A 17459-nucleotide genomic window follows, 5' to 3' on the forward strand; every position below is an offset into this window, starting at 1 on the left:
GACTCGGTGAGGAAGAAGATGGATGATCATCTGGGTTTATTTAAGGACCTGCAGAGCTGCATTTGTTGACTTGTAAAAAGATTCTTACTTCTTAGCGCTTTAGGTGGAAAAAAAATCGATCGTCGATCGCATTGATGTTAATGCAAAATAATTGAACATGGAAGATTGCTACAGATATCGATATATATATTAGTATTACTAAAAATTTGATGATGAGTATCTGGCAAGTTATCAGAGGAATTATTAGCATTTTGCCATGCATATGAGATATGACACAGAATTCGGAGGAAAAATCGCGGCCATGTAAATTGTAATGAATAGAAAGTGAACCCTTTGTCTAAGGCTCGGGGCTCATAATATATTTGACAAAGTAAATCTCTTGGTGAAGTTTTGTAGCATATATGGCCCTTGGGAATCGACCAAACTCTAATCCCAAAGGTATATTAATATACCTGAGAGTTAGTCAAATTCATTCATTTATCAGCTTTGAGCTTTGTACGTGAAGGCAATACCAATATATATATATATGAGGTCGAAGTGAATTTCTTGGATCACAAACTTCTTGAAGCTGCTGCTTTTTGATTGAACTGAAAGTAATATGCTGTTAAAAGTCCAACCATTTTGCCTGAGAGAGAGAGATGGATATAATATCTGTAATCTAAATCTAATGGTTTACCTTGGAAACTGCAGAATACATAATGAGGGTGCTGGGTTTATACATAACCTACATATTCATGCATAGTCATACAGGTGATGATGTTGACTTAAGCCGATTATTTGACTATAATATACAGCTGATGATCAGTGGACTTAAAAGCCGATTAATTAAACTGTAAATTGACCTGGAAGATAATACTCAAATGAGAAATGAGGTTGGTTTTATTTATACACTCAACTCAAATCCTGTTTTTGCTTTTAATATGGCGTTTGAGAGGGGAAAATAATAACAAAGTTAATATCTTCTGAGCCTCGCTAACTAGCTTGTGGCTTATTGGTTATTGGTTTGGTGCCAACCTGTTACATCTAAGCAATACTAGACTCAGATAAAAAAACAAGGGGTAATAGATTACAAGAGCTGATGTTTATGAATTATGATCATGTATAGTGTCAAGTTTAGAGTTTAGTCGTCTCAACCATACAGAGTGAAGCACCATGTGAATCACGTCAAATGGCTGAGACGGCCTATTCAGCACAAAATGCCTCTTAACTTTAGACACCCTCTTCTGCATCCTCAAATATTTTTCATACGGAATTCCCTGTAAGATGGTCTTAATTTCTGGTATCTTAGCAACAGGAATTTGTATTGAAAATTGGCTCCAATTAAGGACATCACTGAAGGGCAATGTATAATTGTCAGAAATTAAAACCGGCACACACCCTGCATAAAATGCCTCCATCACTCTTGGGCTTGCCACTTCAAACCCACTAGGACACAAGCAATACTTGCTCTGCCCCATTAGTTTGGTGTAGTTTTGGTCTAAGGGAAGCTTCTCATGGACTTGAACTTCATCATCTTTGTCCTTCCAATTATCCAGCAAGATAGGTCGAATGGATCCATGGACTCTGCCTGCAAAGAAGGCTAGAATTGGACGGTTGTTTGGGGGCTGACCCAAATATGGGGGGCCAAGCTTTCTAGAGGGCACATAAATTTCAGGTAATGGGACATCTCTTCTTGGCTGGAATCCTTCAGAGGTGTTAGCGTTGCAAAGAACTCTAATAAAGTTCTTGAAAAGCTCAGGCTGCCCTACTGAAATCTCGGGTCCCTGAATGATGAAATAGTTATTTGAAAACAAGATATTTCTGATCAATTCAAACAAAATATTTGTTTTCTTTTTTGAAGGCTAGAAATGAAGCAATTAACTAACATACCCAATCGTGACATGAAGCCATAAAATGGTCAGCACCATGGCTTCTGTTCCAGTAGGGATATTTCCGTGCCACAACGCCAATGTAGTCCACCACAATCCGTTGCAGACGATCACGATAATAGTCTTGTTTTTGGGTGATAGGCAAGTAAACGTATTCAACGATGTTGGCTACACTGAAGGGCAGGAAAAATGTGTGTGCTCGATCAGGATGTGTAGCTCTGAACGGGCTCTCCTCCCTCTCTATTTCATCTATGAAATGCCCTTCAATGCCGTAGATGTTCGTCATTGGACCAATATGTACTAATGGTAGCTCTCCTTCCTTGTACGACCAAACCTTGAACCTCTTCCTCATCTCTATGTGACTCCTGATCAGTGACAATATCACAATTTTTATCACCAAACAAATCCTTTATAAGGAAACCTCTTGATCATGAAATGAAAATGCTGATTTGTTTTTCCAATATATAACAATGAGTTAGCAATACTCAACTGGTGAAAAGCATAAGGGTTTTTGTAAATGCTCCCTCTTGGGATAAAAGTCTCTGTTCTCTCTGATTTATAGTTCCTGGACTGAATTGCTTCACGAATCGCTGCTCGAGCTTGGGCTAAATCTTCTTCAATTCTCTCCAAACTAGTCTTATTCTGATCACACAACACCAAAAAGTTGGATGAATTAAATTAAAAATTAACTTACCAAAAACAATTCTTTTGCCAAGCTTAGTTTAATTGCTCATTTTGGTGCCATCCACATGCACTAACCTTGTGTCCACTCCTCCTTCGATACATGGACTTTGTGAGTAACCCATCTAAAGAAACGTGGGGTGGGGCTGTGTAGTTGCTCTCTTTCGGATTGAAAAAAGCAGTGAAAGAGGAAATGAGGGGAATAATGAGATGGTTTCCAGAGAAAGGCGAAAAGCTTAGGAAGAAGAAAAGAAGAAACAACAACGTAACTAACAAAAAAGCTACAGTGGGGAAGCGGAAGGCTCCTGCAGTAGAAGTCATGGCAACTAATTTATCACTTTTCTACTTGTATATGAATCTACGCAAAACCTTTCACTATAATTTTTTTGGTTGCACTAAGACACAAGGAAAAGACGGAACAAACAAAGCCAAAGACGGTCCATAAAAAAAAGAAAGAGAGAAGAGGGCTTATGACATAGAAATGTAGCTATAGCAGCTTTTAGAGAGCAAATCCTTGCAGAATCCAGAGAAGTATAGCCCAAGGTAAGACAAAGAGATGTGTCCAATTAGCATTCACTCAGGCCGATTAGCACAACCTTTTACATTTAGCTTCCTACGTATTAAATCTAAGCAGAGATCGATGTGTCTATAAGAATTAACAAGTGATCGTCGAGAGAGGGCGAGTTGGTGCTGGGTATGATTATCTGGGCAGGGCATATGTAAATAATAATATTTAATTTATATATGTTTAGGAATAGGAAAAACAGGATCATGTTTTGACATAAAAATAAAATCATTAAAGGAAGGCTTTTAGCAGCTTTACCTGGGAAATGCATGCTTGTTATAGAATAATTGACTTGGAAAATGTTGTGCCCGCCCTTACGTGTAACGAAATAAAAGTGACAACAGATGAGATTGCATATAGCTCTCACTAATCTAGTAGTTAATTAATCTCACTAAACTCTGATCCCGAAGGTATAATATTGAGTTAGCTATAGTCATGCTCATCGGTTTATTATTTTTAATTAATTTCTTTTATATTATATAACTCATGCTATAATTGATCCCAATATATCAGGAAGTGAATTTCTTGGATCACAATTTAATTAGTTCTCGAAGCTGCTGCTTTTTAATTGCATTCAAAGTAATGTGCTGTTAAAGGTCCAACCAGATCGATCGATCAATGCTCTGAAAAACATATAAAAATATAGAATCTGACTGATATACCTTGGAAGCTGTTAGATTCATATGTATACCAGGACTACGTTTATTAGGTATAACTACTCATACACCGAATATATTTTCACATAGGAATAGATTACCTTAAGCTCATAAATTAAAGTATGAAGACTGCTAATAACTAAGTCGATTAATCTCTTGTTTTTAATTTTGATACGTGCTAAAAACAGTCGTTTACGTGCACGTAAGTAATTGTTGATGAAGTTTTCATTAACGGCTGGCATCCATGCATCCACACATGCACATCGGTTAATATCAAAACTTGATTTGTTTGGGTGTCATAGTAACTTTGGTCAATGTATAAAACTATCACAATGACATTGGTAATTGATAAATGATTTGCATATATACCCTTGCTAGCTTTAGGGCCTTGTTTGGGCTTCTATTCTATATAGAAACGTGCGTAGGGAGAATTGTGTTCCTATCGCCATCTCATGCAAGATGTATGTTGTAACTGAACCCTTGTATGAGAATCATGTCATATTTCCTAACAGAAGGCAATTCCGCAGCTTCATGCTCTGCTCCTCAACACACACACACATACATGTAATATATATAGTTATTCTTTTATTTCAGATGTTCGCACGTTATTATCTTGCAGATGCTATTATAAACAAGCAGGAAAATAAAGGGGATAGTACAAAATACATGACATCCACATGATAATAACGTTTGGATGTCCGCATAGGAGAATTTCTGTATATACATATATATATTCTAATTTTTGTCTTGCTGTTGCCATTTTATAATCATTCAACAAATAATAATTAAATATTGTTCATACAATTGCGATAATTTTTTTAATAAATAAATAAAATAATAGAAAACAAATTTGAACCTATTTTCCTTATCCTGGAATTCTTCTAAAAACAAATATAAAATGACAGCCTCTAATTATCTTCCGAGGCCAAGCTCTCTCTTACTCATTACAAAATCAACAATAATAATCCCCCTACCCATCAATATAAATAAAGCACAGGCTCAAGCTGATCAACCTACGGCAAAAAAATTATCAGAAAAGAAAAATGAAGCTTTTGCTCAGTTATATCACGTAGTGTTGTTATTGTCACAGCCAAAGGTGCTTCGCCAGTCTAGCATTACAAGAATGGCAGCATAATGCGCCAAGGCACCCAACACCACCAAAACATGAAAAATCTGATGGCTGTGCCCTGCTATGTCAAACCATCCGGGCCTCCATCTCTCTGGAATCCGAGTGATATAAAATCCAGTCCCTGTCAAATAGAAAAATGCCATGGCAGCCTCATAAACTAGAGTGGCGTTGCGCCGCGGGTTCCCCCAGTTCACAATGCTGGCATGGACTGCTGGCACAATCCCAAACAACCCCATGGATGCAAACAGCAAGGCTCGAAACGTGCGAAATTTGCCGCTCGAAAGCTTGGGAGAGAGCAGTGTTATGATGGTGAAAACCCCCATGATTGTGATGCCACCAAGGTAGATGAATTGCCAGCGCGGGTCACATTGGAAGATGTAGTAAATTGGAGGGAAAAATGAGGTGATGATCATCATGGTGATGCCGGCATAATCGATGCGCAGCAGCAGGAGGTTCAAGGGGTGAGAGTGACATGAAAAGAGGTGACAAATGCTGCTCGAGAAAAGGCAGAACATAGAGCCTCCTAGGAACACATAAAAAGGCCAATATGCCACGCCACCCATTTCATGACCAGCTGCTGCAATTTCCATTTCCTGAGATGTCATTTGCTTCAATTCAATCAGATTTGTTGTCATGATCCCCTGCTAAATTTCTAGTATTAATATGAGAAGGGTTACTAATATTACAACTTAGAATAAGTTGAGGTTAATTACCGAAATGAAATTACGGGAAACATTTGTAACTGCACTAATAGGGGTGGACCTGCATCAAACATATATAATAGTTATATGAGAATCTGATATGCATCATGCATGCATGCTAACTGAGGGTTTCCTAGCTAGCAACATCTGCTTTGCTCGTAGAGAAATTTGCAGTTTTGAAATTAAAATGGATGGAATGTTATGTATTCATGCATGGTTGCAAATTGCAATTAATTAATGAAAATGGAAGTAGCTAGTAAACTACTCTATAATTAACAGAAAATAATGATTTCATCCAGGAAAATACATATTTCAAATTAGCTAAATCTCTTTATATAATTTTAAGAGTCAGTATTCTATATGTTATTCTAATAAAATTTCATATCAGATACGAATAACAAATTCAAATTTCCCCACACAAAAATAAAATAAAATAAAATAAATAGAAAGGGTAAAGAAAGAAAGCCTCAACAAACCTGGCAAAAAAGCCGAGGAGATCCGCTACCTGGGGCACTCGCAACAAATTCACCATAGTCAAACCCAAAAACAGAACAAATCCAATCAAATGCCTGCAAATAATATAAAATAAAATAAAATAGATATAAACAATTCAAAGAAACTAAAGAAGAAAACCCCATCAACCAAAATCCAAAATCATCAAAGAATTAAAAGCGAATTAAAGAAATGAATCAATCAAACAATGAACAAACTTAATTTGAAATAATGTTAAGGAAATTACGTACGTCCAAACGTTGAGAGTTTCGTTATGCCAACGGAAAACGCTAAAGAGAGCTTGAGGGAGAGGCCAATTGGCTCTGTAGTAATTGAGTATGAACTCATTGTCTTTCATGTACTCCGGCAACTCCCAATACGACATCAAGCTGTACCGTTTGGGTTTGGCCTTGTTTCTCTTCTTCTTCTTCTTCTTCTTATTCTTGTTGTTGTCGGTGACATGATTATGAGAAACATTAAAATAATTATTATCAACTGATGCCGAGGAGGAGGAGGTTTGATGATCCATTGTTGTTGTTGGCTTTCTCTTCTTGGCAAGAGCTCCTCCTTCCATGGGACTCATTGTCCTCGGCACAAAATATTCACAAGGAAGGGGTGTGGAGGGAGAGCCTTCGCTTCAGAGAGAGAGAGAGAGAGAGAGAGATGAAGATTGATTGGGTTGGGTTGGGTTTATAGATAGATAGATAGATAGAGGGAAGGAGACAGAGTTTATGGTTGAAGGAGGAGAAGGGAAATGGGATAATAGGGGCGGGGCTATTTAGTGCAGTTGGAGGTTGTACAACTGCACCAACCAACCAACCACAACATTAATAACATATATATATATATATATATATATATATGGATTTAAAGAAAAGAAAGAGCACCCTCCTTCCTTCCTTGTCATCATTTTCATTTTGTTGCAGCTATATATCTTATAGCCTATAGGTATAGCACTGGTTGGTTGGTTGAGCTCCGTACCTAAATTGGTTTAATGTTAATATGGATCATCACGTACGTCTTTCGTTTCCCTTTGCCCCCTCTCTCCCTGGTGGGGGAAGAGTCTCTTCTCTATAACATTATCAAGATCATCAGTATTAATTGGTTAACTATATTTTCATTACGACCCGCCAAACCCAACCCAACTGTGATGTGATGTGATCATTCATTTTATTTTTGAATAATGGAAGCATTTGCCATTGCATGCACATGCATTGTTTCATCTCAATATTCCATTGGTTTTTTTTAATTTATGCAACAATTACCTCCATACTTCCTTAACTGTGGATGGATTGTCAATTATACATATATGTAAGGTCCAAGGAATATATTAATATTTGAAATATTTTACTATTTTTACAGAGACTTAAATCCTCATAAGATGTCGAGTAGGGTTATCACAGTGGTTCTCTTGTGGTCCTTCCTCTTCCCCTTGCTTGGCACTCAAGATCGAAACTCCAGAGTTTCTTTCCTCCAAATGTAACCAAAAAAAAAAATCCCCATAAGATAATATTGGTTAGCCAACTATTTCTCAAAATATCAGCTTGAGGAGAATGTTCTATTTAGTTTGGATTTTCCTTTTGTAAGGCTTTCTGTTGGGAAAAGAACTCTAATTTTCAGACTTAGGTTTATTGTTAATATTTTCCTCTAGGGTCTAGGTGGCATTTAGCAACCACTAATGTACCAATCCTTTGTTTGAGAGGAGAGAAAGGTGGCCTACTATATTGGACCGCTTCTTTTTAAAAAAAAAATTATTTATTATATATTTATTTAGAACAAGCAGAATTTCATTAATAAAGGGGTAAATAGAAAAGATGTACAAGAATAACACACTTCAGATGGAGGTTCTTGCATACAATAAATCAAGAAATAAATCCAGCAAGACTGTGACTAATAACTATTACAAATTCAAGCTCAGCTCACTCAGAGTTAATAGATAGAGGATCAAGAAAACCTTTTACACTACCAGTGCTACATAGAGACCATGAGAAAAACTGATTCTACATGAACAAAGAACCAAAAGCACCAAAAGTGAAAGGGTCTTACCGCTCAACATCCACTTGGCTAAAGAAGGCCATAACACCTCCAGCATCCCACATGATCTCTCAGCACCCAGTATGAAATATCTATTAAGATCTAGCAACTCTACCTCTTCAGCAAAAAGGATTTTAAAAGCCTGTCTTGGGAATAACCAAAACCCAGCACAAAATGGAGGATAAGTAAAACCCATCATAAAACTGAGGAGGAAAATATATCTATAACATGACGGAGAAGAAAATTGCCAGGTTTATTAACCGAAGGGATTGGTTCCAGGGAAAAATCCCTAGAACCAAAGGGGGTTGTAGAGAAGAGAGACCACGAAGAAAGGAGAAGCAGGGAGAAGGGTCGAGAAGGTAGAAAAGAAGTTGATTACTACTGGACTGCTTGTTAGTTAATTCACTTTGAAAGCAAAATTTGTCCTATTTCTTACTGAATTCTTACACTAGATTAAGAAGAAGAAAATAATTTGAATCCAACGTTTTATACCTCCATCTCACCTCACCTTCAAAATCCAGCTCCCATGATCATGTTCCTAATTTGTAGTTAGAAATATATATATATATATATATATAATTATAAATGTATTATGGAAATTCGGTTTATATCGTTCCAATTTATCGAATCTCTAGGAAAGGGACCAAAAGGAAATTTTGGTTTATATTGTTGTTTAGACTTTAATGCCCTTTTCTTATGATGTGACAATGGTGCTTGTCTTTATTCTCGATCGGGAATAACCGCAAGTTAGGACGTTGCGTTTACGTAAATGATGTACAGTGATCTGTGATTCCTGGACACGTGCCCTTCTGTGTAGCTTTAATTATGGCCTGCTGCCACGTGTACTAAAAGAGCAGACCCCATCTACCACCCGCTGCTCTTGCTAATTTAGGAACAGAATAGCGATCGCACCGCACAGGTGACATGAGCAATTAAGCAAGCAAAATCCCCGGATGAAAATATAAAAATAGTAGAGACAGATGACAAAGATGCAGAGCTACATAATTAATTTAGAAGCGACGTTGGCTTGGCTCTTTATTTCTTAATCAGTAAACATAGCCACAGAAGAAAGTAACAAAACATTTACTTTGGAAAGAAATGAGAAGCATGAATGAATGCAAACAAGTATTGAGATTTATGCCGAATCCCGCAAACAAACTTTTTGAGGGCAAGGTTCCAAAATAGAAAGAAGAGATTGCTTATGCTGCTATGAGGATGGGCTTTACTTTACAAATGCACATTTCTACGTCTTGACAACTCCGAGTTTCTCCAACGAAACCCGGATATCGTCGCTGCCACAGCCTTCACTGGTCTGAACAATGTTGGGACTGTCAAGAGCCAGGACATCTGATAGAGGGTAGTTTCGGTTCGTATGGAGTTGACTGATTGCATTGCTCGCAACTCCCTTGAGTACTACACTTTTGTGCAGCCCACCAAGCAATCCTTCATAGTCTGTATCCCCGCATTCTCCAGCAAGAACCACCACTTTTGATAAGTCTACACCCCATCGAAGATATAAATACCTGAACGAATACAATTTGCTTGTTTCAGTCATCAAACTTCATATATAATTCACAGGTTTAAGTTTTAACCATAAAAAATGTGGCTGCTTCCACTACTCACTAGGCCTCCATCTCCTCCTAAAAGATCTCTACGGCCATGTTTCAACCACGAGGGCATTTCATGGGTGAATATTCAATTTAAACAAGAAGGTCTACAAACCCTTGACAACATAAATATTGTACCTGAGGGCTTGGGAACGAGATGCCAATACTGGAATTACATTCACTCTGGTCCCATTTTGGCAGTAAATTACATGGCACCGCAAAGCCTGAATCCTCAGCAACTTCCGAAGCTCCTTCACTGGGGGAACCTGGAAAGATAAAAATAAAAGAATTCCTATCATGCACAAAGTGAAAATATTTAACAAACTACAGAAAACTTACACGTATATATTAATCAATTGAAGCACACGCACAATATTACTCATTGATTTTGAGAAACACTTACCTTTCCGGGCTTCTGCACTTTAAAAGCATAACAATAGTCAGTTGAAAGTTGATCAGCTGCAGTAACAATCTGTTCCACACTCCCAGTCTTCTTATCATTAACTGAACCTGCCCAACGTACTAACGTCTTCCTCAATCCTTCTCCACCCCAACGATATTCGATGTGTGAGTGGTAATAAAAGTCGACTACAAAGGGACGCTCCTCTGAATGAATAGATGGATAGTAGAGATCACTGCCACTGTTGCAAATAAATGCATCAAAGTCATTGGGGCTCAAGCCCCCTGAGACCAGAAATGAGCTTATCTCGGATATCGTCAAGGATGTTGACAATATGAACCCCACAGAGCCTTCACTCCTTTCCTTTCCTGTAGCCTCAAAAATCTTCCTTGTAGTTTCAATAAGATCTGTAATGGTATCACAATCCACAGCAATGACAATAAGATGTTTCCTCCTTCTCAGTACTGGGAACTTACCAGCACTGTTATGGTCTGCTTTCTCTGAGAACCCAGCCTTCCGTGTGTCCCTTGAAATACCCTTTGACCATGCCAAAACAGCATTCTCTATTTTATTCCTTCTATCAGCAGTATTTCCTTCATATTCTGAAGAACTGTCGTTCACACTAGTTCCGCTCTTTTCTCCATCCAATGAAAACTTCAAGTTCAAAGATAAATCCTGTATATCTCTCAAGGAATCACTTGGGGAATCTGATTCTGAAGTTTCTGCTCCATCCTCACTTCTCTGCCATTGTGGATGCCTTGGTTTGCAACTAGCTATTCGAGACAGGTAAGTTTTGCAGTGCTCAGGCCAAGAAAATAGGTGAATGTTCTTCAACCCATTCTGCCGACATCTTGCCCAGAGCTGCTTATCTGCAACAAGCTTCAGGAGAGCATCAGCAATAGACTGCTGATCATGAGGATCCACAAGAAGACCATTGTCAAGTACCTGTAGAAATAGCTCCAATCAGTTGTGTGCAATACATGTAGAACCTTCTATCAATTCTTTATGACTGATTAGCAGCCATACCTGATGAATATCAACAGGACCCCCATTTTTTGTGGCAACAATAGGTAAACCATGAGCAGCTGCCTGTACAATAAAAGAGCAGAAGTTATACTTGTTTCTGAAAAAAGAAAAGAAAAAAATTGGAAAAATATCATACAAAGGTCCTGATAATTTTAAGACACACACCTCAATTAATGTGAGTCCAAACGGCTCGATGAAAGCTGGATTAATGAAAACACCCTGCAAAAATGGAATAGAATGAAACAATTAACCAGTAAAAGGAAATGCATTTTGTGTGCAGAGAGAGAGAGAGAGAGAGAGAGAGAGAGAGAGAGAGGAGGGGCATGGAAGTGGACTAAATAACAAAAACACAGATATAGCACACTTAAATTAAATACCAGCAGCAGTTGGCAAAAGTATGGCATTAGAGATTACTGTAGTCTTCTATGTCTAATAGTGCTTCAATTTTTCCAATAAAAGTGCACATATAGTTGAATTTACTTCACTGATATAGACTACAAAAGGTACCTTTGTCTTTGCTGCTAGACGATAAATCTCAGGAACATCAGACTGTTTGTGGTGTTTGGGGTATGCCACTTGCCCATACAAATCATGTTTGTCAATAAGCTTGAGTACTGAGAGAAGAACAGAAGAACTTGTGCCTGACATTTCATCAATTCCATCGCGGTTGCCCATAATTAGTGTCTGTAGAGTACAGAAAAAAAAAAAACGTTAAGTAATGGAATTGGAACAGAAACAAAGGCAATTCAGTAAAAGTGCCATCAAGGATGATAACATACAAGATTTGCAAGCTCTCTTAGTGGGCGACATTCTCCAAATGCTTTGACCAAAGTTGTGATGTTCTTTTTTGGATCTGGTCTAGCAAGGGCAAGAATCATAGGCTTGCGAGGATTGGTAAAGAAGCGCATTATCTGCATTATGACAAATTTAGATTGGCACCAGTCAATGCATAATACTCAAGCATAAGGCTTAAAAATTGTAAAGCAGGGCATATCAAAACGACTCATCAGCTATCTTTCTGGAAGACATCAAAGTAAATGCATAAAGAGTAACTAGAACCTCAGACCAAATAGGTGGGTCTGGAGCAGTAGGATGGTCTTCATTTGCTTCTGTCTCACCATCCATATCACCGTCCTGCGGAACAATATGATGGAACTCCATTCCAGGAGGAATTATCTGCAGAGAACTACAAAATCGTAAGATATGTATATAAAACAAGCAAGTCTCTTACCAGGGAAACCCAGCATAGTATTTCAAGAAGAGCAAGCCATGAGTACGTAGACCTTTAAACAAGGATATGAAAAATGATCTCAGTACTTACCACCATGCGGGGCATGAACCTGCCATAACAGCTCACATTACGCCTGATCCTAGCTCGCAGTTTACGCTCCAGTATTGGATCAAAACCATCATACAAGCGCCATTGCTCTTCTATCTCCTGTCTAGTACTGGTAATAACTATTTCAGAGGAATCAAGGGCCAACTCCTCAGCCTCTATCCGACGCATAATTTTGTATGTTGTGTTTATTTCATCCCTTGAAAGACGGCCTTGTTTTAAAAGTTGCTCCAACTTATCTCGGCCGAGTGAGTGGCCAGTAAAAAGCATCGGGACATTTAAAGCACCAGATAAAAGGGCGGCAGAGTCACCAGCATCTGCATAATGTCCATGGATGGCAACAGGCCAGACTGGCTTCCCACCACCAATTTGTTCACCCAAAACTTTGGACATCTGTATTATGTGGTTCAGTGCGCCATCAACAAATTCAGGGATGTGTGGCCAGAGTTCTTCCTTAGGAATGTATTTATCTTTGGGACCGAATGGTATACGAATGATATACGAACCACTGCTCTCCCCCATCTCTTCCGCAAAACCGTCTGCATTAATTGGAGTCAGCATCTCTGTGGGCTCACCATAGCTCCAATCTACATCCGGTGATGACACTTGTCTAGTTAGCAGATCAACTCTATACACTCCCGGTGTGGTGCCCAGAGCCCTTGCCAGTTCTACTACATACTTAACCTAAAAGGAATATAGATCCAACAATATGCAGGTAGCTATGTAAGCAATTATTCAAGGTATTATCACATCAAACAACAAAGATACATTCAACCCGAGACTGGGAGTGAAACCACATTAACAACAAAAATATTACCTGGCCACCAGTATCAGAGTCGCGACCGAGCTCCATATTTTCACCTCGTATAAGACCATGAAGGCTGCATGGATACTTGATGTTAAAAACATTGAAAAAGTCATACAGAACCAGAGATCATACTCTGTACGCCTCAAAATTAAGAGATAGATGCATGTTAGTCACCATCAGGCCAAGTCGAGTTTTCTTATCAAGTTCCGCAGCAGCTAGTTAAACTATCATTTCCATGCTTTTATAGATACTGAAAGCATGGTTGTTAACTAATATTGTCATTTGAGATGCCATGTAACACCAACGAATCATTTAAAACTGTAAAGTTCAGTTCATGCCTTATTAGTACAATATATAGCTTTTTCCCCTTCTGCTGACTAATCCACATCTCCATTGTGTCAACGGAGTTAATTCTAGGCAGTCTGGCTCTGCTATTATCACCATGAGCTGATATGTCGCTCACTACATCTCCCTTCTCTCCCTCGGATAAGTCTTCAGACATATCAGCTGTAGCTTCTCTGCGACCTCTTTCACGTTCAATACGACGTTTAGCCATCCTTTGAGCTTCCTCTCCCTCAAGCTGCAGAAGAATAGACAGTATGAAGAAAAACCAGGATTTAAGAAAAATGGTCATATGCTTTTATTTCCTTTTTCTCCCAACTAAAATTACAGTGTCCTTTGTTTATTAGTGTGTATTCATGTGACAGCATTTTCTAAAATCCGAAATAGAGAAGACACTACAAATTAACAAATTAGTGATCAGTAGAAGAAATTAACGCATACATAGACACTCAGAAAAAAGCGGCAATTTTCACATCAAACATTCGTTTAAATAGACACTCAGAAAATTACTACAGAGTAAAGCACGAAACACATCCATCATCTTAGCTTCCAAGTTACGAGTGCCAAAACATACCGTAGCCAGCTACGATTGAAAGCAGATGAATAAAAAAAAAAAGACACAAATCACGGAAAGAAGAATTAATTTCTAAAATAAAAACAGAAAATAAGGCAAAAGGAAGTAACCTGCTTCTTCTGGCGAGCTAAGTTCCAAATCCGCCAGCACAAATTCTCCAATCTGGTGTTCCTCTCCTGGGGGCTCCTCGTCGCCGCAGCCTATCATTGAATCCCATACATACAGCATGAACAATCAATCAAACTGAGAATACAACAGAAAGAGAATTAATACAGAGAGAGAGTGAGAGTGAGACTTACGCGAACCCAAGAGCGGTGGAGATCGGTCTCATCGAAGCCGGTGATGACCTCCTCCACAAAGTAACGGGTGGGACTGAAGTGGCCTCTCTCTCTAAGCAGCAAGGACGATTTGGCATCGTCGACGAGGCCTGGACCCACGTCCAGAATCGCCTCCAGGTAACTGTTTATCCAATCGTTGCTCGCCATTTAATCCCTCCTATCTGTCTCTCTCGGACTCTGAGACTCTGTCAGGCCCAGCCTGCAAAATTAGCAGATAAAAAACAAACTGAGAAAGCAAATCTGAGTTGCAGTGAGTGTGCTGGTTTTGCCGATCGGATGAGAATTGGGACAGAGAGAGAAAGAGCTATGTTTAGACTCTGCGAGTCTGGAGAGTGGGAAATGGAGAGGAGCTGAGGACAGGGGAGAGTCTTATATGCATGTGGTCGACTGTGATTGTGATTGTGATTGTGGGGTGGTGATGGTGGCCTTCTTGTTGACTGTTTGTGCTCTTCCTTCTTCAGTTGTTGTGCCTTAAAACGGTTAAAATGAAAAACATTACATTTGGGATTTTTAAATAGCCCCCTGTCGACAATATAGGGCTTGACCATTTGAGGACCTTGAAATACAAGAAATTACTTTCAAGTCAAAAGATGCTTTAAATACATTAATTTTATCAGTAATTTTATATATTTATAATAACGATATTCTAAATAACTTTAATGTACGGGGAGAAGAATGTTCAAACGCGGGTGTGACAGAGTGGGCATATAAAAACAATTTTATATATTAACTACCAAACTATTTATTAAATTACTAATTTATCCTAATTTAAAATGACCAGAAAATATATATTAAATTGTGAAACAAATGTAATTTTAATAAATACACCATATTCACCCATAATCAAATGAATCCCTGATAAATTAGCAATTCACAAAGTTTAATTTATATAACAAAATAACGGCCTATAGAATTTATGATCGGGTGTACTTGGTTAATTTTATATTTTAATTTAAATATTAAAATGTACTTAAATTATAAGGTATACTCAATCAATTTTAAGATTCGTTTAGCAGCACTCAAAATAAAAACCTTTATAATCTACCACCTAATTCATACAAATCTTAAGGTAAACTCCAAATTCGGAGTATACAAAAATCCTAAAAGACCAAAGAAAACAAAAAAGATTGATAAGCTAACGGTATTTTATTTGTTGGAATATGCAGGTTCGTGCCCAATTCAATGGTTCATAATAGAGACCGAATGTATAAACCAACTAATTTGAAAGAGAAAAAAAAAACATATAAACCGACTAAGGACTAAATTTTTATTTTTTAATTTGGTCAAAACTAAGGACTAGATGTCCAAAGTTTAGCAATATTATAATTAGTATTGTTTAATTTGCAAAAATAATTATTGTCCGGACAAGTGTCCGAGGATTGTGAAGGGTAGGAGATCTTTCCACGTACCCCTGCGAGTGTTTAAAGTGCACGTCAACTTAATGATTGAGTAAAAAAGAGAAAAAACTTTCATTATTATTAGAATAATAGGGAATCATTCTGGTAATATCCTCTCTTTTCGTTTGACATTTACACCCCCCCCCCCCCTCCTCCTCTAAAGTCTACACATTTATAGGTATTTTGTTTAGACTTTTTTTTTACCTCTCTTTCTCTTTTTGCATTTTCCAACTTCAAACTCGTGATTTTTTATGATTGACCAACAAAACAAGAGACGTACACTTTTAAAAATCTCTGCAGCTCTGTTCTGGGAGATACTATTGAATAGTAGGATTATATGATATATCTTGTACACGTGTTATAATATAAATATTTATTCTTTAAAAAGGAAGAAATTAAATCATATCATCCACTCATATTACAATATATATATAATATATATCACGTAACTATACTGCTGTAATATTCTATAATTTATCCTGCTCTGGGGTGTGTGCGGTTTCCTTTATTTGGTAACTTACTGCTTAGAGTGAATGGCATTGTTTAGGAATTAGGGTTGTAATTTGCTTGTTGCGGTATTATTATTGGGACAGTTTTGAAAATATTTTATTTTTGTGATGGCAATGCAAAGATTGTGTAAAAGCCGGAAGCCATAAATTAACAAGCAGATATTAATGGTTGCTTAGTGTTGGTGCTGATGCATGCATATTATATTCTGAAAGCAAATTCTTATTATATCCCATCGCATGATGCTTTTTTTGTTGTTGTTGTTGTCCAACCTTGACACACCAACAAAACACGTGTTCAATGTCAATTGGTCGGAACACATAACCAGATCAGATTCGATCCTGCTAGCTAATATCACTTGAAAGGATTCTTCCCTCACAGATTAGATTAATTAGTGGTTATATGTCGACTTCACCTCCTCCAATCGGACCAAATAGAACTAGAATCTCATCGTAAAGGCTTAGGCAGGCAAGCATACACTCACTGAGTTCAGATCAGATAGAATTTTATTGGTTTTGCACAACTGGTACACGTCTAATCAAAAGCCCACCCTAAAAAATGCCCAAAAAGTTGGCCTTTACCTAGCCTCACCATGCATTTTAACTATTATATAAACTTACATTTTGTATACATAACATATGGGAGGGTCAAGATTAATATTATTGGTATTTTCTCATAATTTTGCCTATACAAGGTTATTTAGACGATCTTTTAAATTCATATTTATAATTAATAATTATTCTATTTTCTCGTTTTATGTCGCTTGAGTTAAAACTCAACAACTCCATATATTCGCAAGATGATTTTTTCGCAAAAATATATCACATATCACGTGCCTTTCAAAACTTTAAATTGATGTAGTCCAGAAGAATTCAAAAGTGTTAAAAGGGTTTTGTCTTTTAACATGTATCTTAGTCGTATGAAATGAAAGTACGAATTAGTCGGTGCTTTTCCTGGGCTTATTCCTCCTATAATAAGACGTAGCTAGCTAGATACCT

At 37.7% G+C, this 17459-nt stretch overlaps 3 protein-coding genes across 4 annotated transcripts; all 3 read right to left on the bottom strand.

Moving 5' to 3' along the window:
• Window positions 989-2428, bottom strand: LOC109950434 (probable glycosyltransferase At3g42180). Its single transcript, XM_020569085.1, has 3 exons — window positions 2359-2428; window positions 1870-2233; window positions 989-1763 (listed from the first exon to the last, which is right to left on the bottom strand). The coding sequence occupies exons 2-3, from the start codon at window positions 2218-2220 to the stop codon at window positions 1083-1085; spliced, it is 1032 nt and encodes a 343-aa protein (XP_020424674.1). The 5' UTR covers window positions 2221-2233; window positions 2359-2428; the 3' UTR covers window positions 989-1082.
• LOC18771886 (heptahelical transmembrane protein 1) lies at window positions 4496-6891 on the bottom strand. 2 transcript variants are annotated; one of them, XM_020567779.1, is made up of 4 exons: window positions 6344-6891; window positions 6077-6169; window positions 5613-5661; window positions 4496-5492 (listed from the first exon to the last, which is right to left on the bottom strand). In XM_020567779.1, the coding sequence occupies exons 1-4, from the start codon at window positions 6673-6675 to the stop codon at window positions 4836-4838; spliced, it is 1131 nt and encodes a 376-aa protein (XP_020423368.1). In that variant the 5' UTR covers window positions 6676-6891; the 3' UTR covers window positions 4496-4835. The 2 variants fall into 2 exon arrangements, with proteins under 2 accessions (XP_020423368.1, XP_020423367.1); XM_020567778.1 differs by having other exon boundaries at window positions 4496-5540.
• LOC18771657 (probable sucrose-phosphate synthase 1) lies at window positions 9129-15035 on the bottom strand. The gene is made up of 13 exons (XM_007204234.2): window positions 14519-15035; window positions 14330-14419; window positions 13642-13883; window positions 13313-13376; window positions 12481-13179; window positions 12219-12335; window positions 11939-12070; window positions 11667-11843; window positions 11325-11378; window positions 11160-11222; window positions 10137-11078; window positions 9872-9999; window positions 9129-9649 (listed from the first exon to the last, which is right to left on the bottom strand). The coding sequence occupies exons 1-13, from the start codon at window positions 14702-14704 to the stop codon at window positions 9370-9372; spliced, it is 3174 nt and encodes a 1057-aa protein (XP_007204296.1). The 5' UTR covers window positions 14705-15035; the 3' UTR covers window positions 9129-9369.

Source organism: Prunus persica, chromosome G7 (genome assembly GCF_000346465.2).
Source record: "Prunus persica cultivar Lovell chromosome G7, Prunus_persica_NCBIv2, whole genome shotgun sequence".
Taxonomy (NCBI): domain Eukaryota; kingdom Viridiplantae; phylum Streptophyta; class Magnoliopsida; order Rosales; family Rosaceae; genus Prunus; species Prunus persica.

Coding starts and splice junctions, on each gene's coding strand:
- LOC109950434 (XM_020569085.1), bottom strand. CDS start 2,220: ATGAGGAAGAGGTTCAAGGTTTGGTCGTACAAGGAAGGAGAGCTACCA. Junction 1,764..1,869: donor TGGCTTCATGTCACGATTGG/GTATGTTAGTTA, acceptor TTCATCATTCAG/GGACCCGAGATTTCAGTAGG.
- LOC18771886 (XM_020567778.1), bottom strand. CDS start 6,675: ATGAGTCCCATGGAAGGAGGAGCTCTTGCCAAGAAGAGAAAGCCAACA. Junction 5,662..6,076: donor CTCCTCGGCTTTTTTGCCAG/GTTTGTTGAGGC, acceptor TGTTTGATGCAG/GTCCACCCCTATTAGTGCAG. Junction 5,541..5,612: donor TTTCCCGTAATTTCATTTCG/GTAATTAACCTC, acceptor GAAATTTAGCAG/GGGATCATGACAACAAATCT.
- LOC18771657 (XM_007204234.2), bottom strand. CDS start 14,704: ATGGCGAGCAACGATTGGATAAACAGTTACCTGGAGGCGATTCTGGAC. Junction 14,420..14,518: donor TCCACCGCTCTTGGGTTCGC/GTAAGTCTCACT, acceptor ATTCAATGATAG/GCTGCGGCGACGAGGAGCCC. Junction 11,223..11,324: donor TTGGACTCACATTAATTGAG/GTGTGTGTCTTA, acceptor TTTATTGTACAG/GCAGCTGCTCATGGTTTACC.